General features: G+C 39.9%; 1 protein-coding gene across 1 annotated transcript in view; it reads right to left on the bottom strand.

Moving 5' to 3' along the window:
- The window catches only part of HEPHL1 (hephaestin like 1), a gene marked incomplete at its 5' end in the record, with an annotated part of 47,540 nt that extends 41,854 nt beyond the window's left edge, over positions 1 to 5,686 (bottom strand). Inside the window, 3 exons of the mRNA XM_019657124.1 lie at positions 282 to 461; positions 1,132 to 1,344; positions 5,442 to 5,686. Coding sequence (XP_019512669.1) covers positions 282 to 461; positions 1,132 to 1,344; positions 5,442 to 5,686 — 638 coding nt within the window. The remainder of the gene's footprint in view (positions 1 to 281; positions 462 to 1,131; positions 1,345 to 5,441) is intronic.
- Between the last annotated feature and the right edge of the window lie 1,726 nt (positions 5,687 to 7,412).

Here is a 7,412-nt window from a genome sequence, read left to right as displayed (position 1 = left end):
TCTTAGCTGTAGAGGGCAGTGTCACTGGCCCTCATATGTGGGATCCGAACCGGGGCCCTCTGGCATCCCAAGTGAGTTCTTAACCATCGCGCCACTCGGCCGGCCCAGATTGTTTCATATTCTGACATGTAGTGTATTTCATATAATTTTCTAATCATTCTCATCACCAAGTTACAAATCTTGGAAAACTAAGTTCACCATTTCTGTGCCTTTGCATCCCTCATAGTATCAGATACACAAAAGGCAGTCGGTATGTATTTGATAACATGGGAGATACTCACCATGCATTTTGTTACTCCTCTGGAAAACGGCATCTTCTTTGTCAACTGAATCGGGGTCAGTGCAGAAATGTCTGATATTTTCATCGAGGTACCAGCTTTGATTCTCATCCACCAGCGTGAACATTATAACGAACTCTCGGTCCACATCAGTCCTTGCTCCTGAATGTTTATTCAGGACACCTATCAAACACATCCAAAAGAATAGAGAAAAAAGTTCAAAGTGAACTTAATCAAGATAAGCTTTGTTTCCTGACAATGGTGTCAGATAAGTGTGAAGTTTATCAAAGACCTAGATCCACAAGAGTGACCCACAACATACAAACCACGAAGGGCTTTAATGCAAATGGCAGAACCGTAGAAGAGAAAAGTCATAAAACAGACATCTTCACAATGGCAGACTTGGAAATCCAGCTATCCCTGAAGGAAGTCGGCTTTATTGACAGACACACTAAATCAATTAATAGGGAAGAAAATAGCAAAGTGATTATATGGGAGAAATAATGAAGCAAAAGCATTCCTGATCATGTGTGTGTATTTTTCACTTTCTTATGTGTGGTGTCAATGTGATGTGAATAGCTATTAATATGGAATATTCCTTAAAAAAAACATATAAGTTTCAGAAGGCTGTGATGGTTCTTAGACAGAAATCTGAATTATAGCTCCTGCTATGGCATCAGGTGGATCTTCTGTGCTAGAAGAATTTCCCTAATCTTACAGAAAGCTTAGAAGAGGAACATTCTGTATAGAGCAAGGGAGGTAAGCAAGACAAGGCCTGAAATGTATGCACACTTTTTAACTCACCTGGGAACAGGCTCCGGGGGTGGGGGGAAGGTTGGAAGAGCCTCCTTACCTTCCTTGCACACCAGCAATGGGCCAATCAGCCCCGAGCAGATGTCTTTAGGGGCATCGATATGTGAGTGGTACACCCAGGTCAGGCAGTTGGCATCGGCTGGAGCAGGGGCATATTCTTCTCTCACTGGCCAGACGTAAGTGTAGTTTTTGCCAGGAGGAACCATATCATCCTTCTTGTTCTTTCCAGATGTTCCATCTGGGTACAGGGCTCCTTCCAAGAAAGGATAAAACATGGTTAAAACACGCAGGTCACATGCTTTAGTGGAAATGGTTAGAGCTTTGGAATCAAACACATAGGAGTTAAAACGTGTTTCCTGTGGGGCTGAGGTAAATTACTTATACTCAAATTCAATGCCTCGATATTCTACCAGTAAAGCTGGAATGTTCATAGGTACTCCACAGGGATGTGAGAACTAGATGACACAATGTACAGGAGCATCCCACGCAAAACCAGATGCTTAAGAAATGTTCATAAAGACCCCTTCTGATGGGCCTCCTGTACTAATCAGGAAGATTTCGATCCACTTCACTTAACATCAACTAAAAAGGAAAGGAGAAGCAGTAGAAGAAATAATGAATACCTCTTATACCCCTAGTACAGATTCAGCACCTGTATGACGTTTCACGAGACATAGGAAGGAAGTTATTATTATTTTTTTTGTCTCCATGGATATTACGGTTCTGCTGGGGAGACCAGAATGTGAATTATGAACACATGGGATGACTGGAGAATGGAGCAGGGTGATGTGTTGAATGTAACTTGGGGTCTAGGCAAGGTGGAGGGTCTACCACAGAGAAGATGGGGCAAATGGGCGTGGCATACCCTTTCTCTGTTCTATAAACTAAGATTTCATAAGGTTTTTCAATTAAGGAAGGTTCTGTGCTAAAAAAAAATAGTTTGAAAACCACCTGGGTAGAAGTCAGGAGGCCAGCCTGAAAGCTGTACATGAGTAATTATCTGAAGCTTCGTAACAGAGGTGGAATTTGAGGGGCCTTGGAGGACTGGACAGAGTCGGCTGATACTGAGAAGGCTGGAGTGTGAGGGCAGAGAGGGAGATGCATTTGGAAACACTCCAAGTTCATTCTCCATGCTCTCATTTATTCACTAATCCATTCAACAAATCTGAATTAGATATCGACTAAATGCCAGCAAATGTGCTGGCCTTAGAAATACAAATTCAAATAAAACAGCAAGAGTCCGTGTATCCAAGGCAAGCCAAAGAAAAGATACAACTAAAAAATCTAACATTACCTTTTTAAAAAAAACCCACAGAATCTACTACGAAGCATAATTTGATTTTTGGAGAAGGATGCCAAAAGAAAAGAACAGCAAAGCCCCTATTATGTGCTAAGCATAGTGGGTAGTTTGTGTATATTATCTCATTCTTCAAGGCAGTCCCATAGAGTATGTATTAATATCTCCTTTTAGATTAAGTCAAGGTAACACTGACAGCATGTGGCTGGGCCAGATTTCAATCTAGTTGTGTCTGACTTCTCACTATACTTTGATACCTCTCCACAAGTTATTGGGAATATAGTGTACGGACTATTTTAAATTATTTATTTATTTTATGTTTGCACACTTTCTTTTTATGTATATGTTTATGTAAAACTTTCTTTTACATACTAACTTTTAATCTGAAAAAAAAGAACTATTTTACAAATTAAACCCATGTACTATATAATACTGAAAAGATAAAGTCAGAGAGCCAAAGAAAGCTACATAAACAACGCAGGAGATTAATTAGTTAGACCCCTTCAGTATTGAGTGTAGCTCTAATTTTCCTGGTTATATGTAGATCTTATTGTTATATCTAGGTTGATTATATATTAGGTTAATATAATTAGATTATATTGTTTATTTGTACAATAAATGGAAACTTACCAGTTCCTCAAGAGAGAGGAACTAAATTCTAAGAGGATATTTTCAAGAATATCATTATATACAAATTATTGAGTAATATGATGAATTATGTCATTGATGTTTTCAAGAATGGTTTACAAAGCATGTAAACATACTTTTCAAAAATAATTTCTTACATTATCCCTCAATATAAGGTGAGAATATAACACTGAAACATATTTAACAAAACCATTTTACTCAAAGTTAAACTAGTGTAGTTTACTGATCATTGATCTAAACTGATAGAAGAATAGGAAAAATCCAGAGTGCTACCCACCATCCATTCAATCCAAATGACATTTTTTTAAAAATCCTGTTATCTAGCCTCTCAGCAGCATTGGATATTATTTCCCTCCCTCTTAAGAAATTTTCTTCCTTTATCTCCCTTGACATCACACTGTCCTCTTTGGCAGCCTGTTTTCAGTCTAATTTTGTAGTTCATTCTCCTCTATCTGCCATTTAATGTCAGAAAGCTCAACATATAATGCTGGCTCCTTTCCTTTCATGCCCAGAGCTCTCTCCGTGACTGATAGCACCCATCCCAACAGTGCCCCAATCATACCAGTGACACCTGCATACTGGTGACCCCTACTTTTATCTCCAGCCTGGACCTGGCCTCTGAACTTTACACTGATATCCTATTGTCTACTGGACACTGAGACTTGTAAATCTCAAAGAGATCTCAAAACAACCTTTTCCAAAGAACTTTAGCTCTCCTCTCCCAAACCTGGTCCTCAGCCACTGTCTCTTCTCTCAATGAAAGGCATCACCAGTGCTCAATGCCACAAGCCAGAAATAAAGGAAGCATTCTTATCTTCTTAGGTCTTCCTCTCTTACCACTTCCAAAGCACCACAGGTCCTGTCCTTGCTTCTTCTCAAATTCATCCATTTAGGTCCATCTCCACCATCACTACCCTAGTCCAAGCAACATCATCGCTCATTTGAGCTTGAGCAGTAACCTCCCAGCTGACTTCACTGCATCTCTTGCCTCTCTAGTCCATTTTCCAAGTCATACCAAGAGTGATCTTTTCAAATCTCAAGTCTGATTATATTGTTCTTCACTTAAAATCAATCCATGGCTTCCCATCATTCTTGGGATGAAGGTCAAATGTGTTGAACATAGATCACAAGGCCTAGCATGATCTGGCATAAACAATCCTGAACTCTCTAGATTAGGGCAGTTTTCTAAAATGCATTCACACAGGGAAAAGGGCAATAGAGATAGTGGTTAAGTTCACAGCCACTGAAGTTTGACTGCCTGAAATCAAATTTTATCTCCATCACTTACTAACTACATGACTTCGGCAATTTCCTTCTCTTCTATGAGTCTTAACTTCTTAGTAAGAAGATGATAATTATAATCCCTACCTCATAGAATGGTTGAGGTTTACATAACATAGTATCTATAAAACATTTATCACAGTGCCTGGTATATAGTAAGTATTCAATAAACATTGGTTATTATTTATTAATAGCACTGCCTAAACTTTATGTGTGTAATTGCTTGACTTATGACTGTCTTTCATGTTAGATTATAAGTTCCATGAAAACTTGGTTTGTTTTTGCTCAAAATTGTGTATGCAAGATCTATCCCAGTGCTTGATATGTTGGGTGTTAAATATATATCTGCTGAATACAATAATGAATGAGTGTTGTGACCATACACCACCTTTATCCAAAATCCTGTGAATAAAATGCATGGCTTGGAAGCTTCTGAATTTATATATGGAGACGCTGTGGGTCAGGAATTGGAGAAGGGTGGGTGGGTGGTGGTCTTGTCTTGAAGCTTCGACTGAGATCATTCATTTTTCTTTGATTATATGATACCAATGAATACAAATAGCAATTTTTCTAGAGATTCTTTTATTCACAATTTTTAAATGTGTTTTCTTTTTGCTTATTATTATTGGCAGTTGTTGATGGCTATCATTAAAAGGTGGTACAGGGGTGTTTCAGAAAGGAAGCATCAAAGACAGTAGCCTTTAGCAGGGAAGTTGAGATCAGCTTACACTGAGACACCCTCCCCACAACCAAGGCTGTTTGTGGTGACAAGCCCCCGGAACCTGTTGGTGTGTGCTGTTCTTTATCCAGTGTGCTACCTAGTCATGACTGACTGACACGGAACAAAGTTAGTGTGCTGCTGGGGGGCATGGTGGAACAGATGCCAGGAGAGCCCAGTACCTAGTTCTGTATCAACATAAACAAGAGTGAGACAAAAGGGAAGAAGGAAATAAGGGAAAGAAAAAAGGAAGAAGAGAAAGGGAAGGGTATAGGTAGAGGAGACAGAGAGAAGACAAATGAACACGTGTAATCATTGTGCTCTCAGAATCCCTTTCACCGTAACTGACAGTTGCTTTACTTATGAAATAGAGACAAGACACGAATCACACAGCATTGATATTTACCTTCTGAATCTTTGTTGTAGAAAACGCCATGTGGATGCAAAGAATAAGGTCGAGAAGCAAAGTTTTTTAAATGGATGACAATCACATCACCCACTTCAGCCCTCACGATGGGGCCCAAAAATCCAAGCCAGGGAGGTTTGGGGATCTCCGTGGAATAAGTGTCATCTGTATAGTGTCTGTAAACAGCCTTTTTGTAAAGACCACCTATCCTGTTGGGCCCTCTTTCGAGAAATAAGATGGCAAGTCTAAAAGTAAAAAGGAAAATATTTTAAAATTGAAATTAAAAGAAAAATCGTAATAGCTTACCTTAACAAGTTGTAAAGTACCTGCATGTATGGCTTCTCGTTTGGTGTTCACCAAAGCCCTGAAACTTCTGTAGAGCTCATAAGATTATCCTCACTTTACTGATGAGGAAACCGAGGCTAGGAGTGTTAAGTGACAAGCCTAAAGGCACAAACAGTATTCACAACCAAACTAAAACAAAACCAAATACTCCAAAGTCACACTGTCCATTTGCCCCTTTTCATTCAACACGCTCCCCTTTGGTTTTTCATTGAACACTTAATGTACACTACTGCATTCCCAGCACTTTGCTTCGTGCTGTGGAGAGATGTAAGAGTTTCTTATGTCATAATGGAAAAATTAAGGAATTGTGTAGAATAGTATATAAGTAAGTAAGTGCCACCTGAGTGGTGGGTGCAACAGGTATAGGCTCAGTTTTTCTAGGAATATATTAGTTCAGAGAAGGGAAAGATTTCTGTGGGTCGAAAAGGCCAAAAAAGGCCATTAGGGCTGCTCGAAGGCAGGTAAGCCTGGGGAAACAGCTTCGTGTGTTTTGGGAACTAGGGCTTTGGAGAAAAGATTGAGAGATGCCCCGTGGAGCCATCTAGCCCTGGGGTGGGTGATGGTTGACATCAGACTCCAGATCCCGTTGGCCCCAGGCCTAGCTTAGCTGAGGGCGTATAGGGGCAGGTAATACTCAATTTGACTGATGATTTCCTGGTCCTTACAGGTTTTGACTGTAAGTTTTATCTCAGTTTGCATCTCCCTTCACCTTTAATGGAGGCAAAAGTCCAGAAGTTCCCTTCTACTGAATCTCTCAGGTTGGATTTACCCCACTTGCTTCTTTCTGTTTGTTCCTGTCATTTGAGTTTCTTTTTCTTTCTCGCTTAGTACTCTGCAACTGCTTTCTCCTCCTTCACTTTCCTTTTTGGGTGAGCAGTTACCTAAATAAAGCAAGGGTATTCACATTTATGGGACTATAAGGTCAGCTTTGCTTTTTTTTTTTTTCTTATTATATGACCCACACCTACGAAGGTTAGTAGAAGGTAGTTGGATAAAGAGGCAGGCAACAGAACGGGTTTCAGTGAAAGAATGCAAACCTACAAATTGGGCTGACAGAAAAGGAGAGGCTAGAACATACTTTTATACTACATCTTCCCTGCCATGTTGCTCACCAGAACGAGCTAGGGACACTGTGATTCTAAATCTGATTGCTGGCTACGTTTTGCTTTACTCTTTACCTTAATCCACCATGACTAACATTGAAAATGTTCACAGCCGAGTGGCTCAGTTGGTTACGAGCTCGCTCAGGAGTGCGAGCTCTAAGCAACAGCAGTTGGAGTCCCAGCCTGAGCTGAGCTGCTGTTGAGCTACCAACAGGTGGCAGGATGGCTCAGCTAAAAAAAAAAGAAGAAAAAAGAAAAAAAAGAAAATGTTCAAATCTAAGCCTATAGAAGAAAACTACTGGCAGATTCAGGTGGCAGGAGATGGGCCCATTAACTTAGGAAACTGAGAGAACATTCATTATCTAGGAACTGATATTTCATTTTCAAACTGTTTTTATCACTTATGGACCACCAAACCAGTCTTAGCCTTGCTGAGGATCGATTCTCACCAGGGTAAGAACATCTGTAACTCAAAATACCAAGCTGGTTTATTAACATGATACTCTTCTTACTGTGGCTAACA

This window comes from Hipposideros armiger, unplaced genomic scaffold (genome assembly GCF_001890085.2).
Source record: "Hipposideros armiger isolate ML-2016 unplaced genomic scaffold, ASM189008v1 scaffold_274, whole genome shotgun sequence".
Taxonomy (NCBI): Eukaryota; Metazoa; Chordata; class Mammalia; order Chiroptera; family Hipposideridae; genus Hipposideros; species Hipposideros armiger.
Note: the sequence above shows the minus strand (reverse complement) of the source record. Positions and strands in the feature narration are given on the sequence as shown.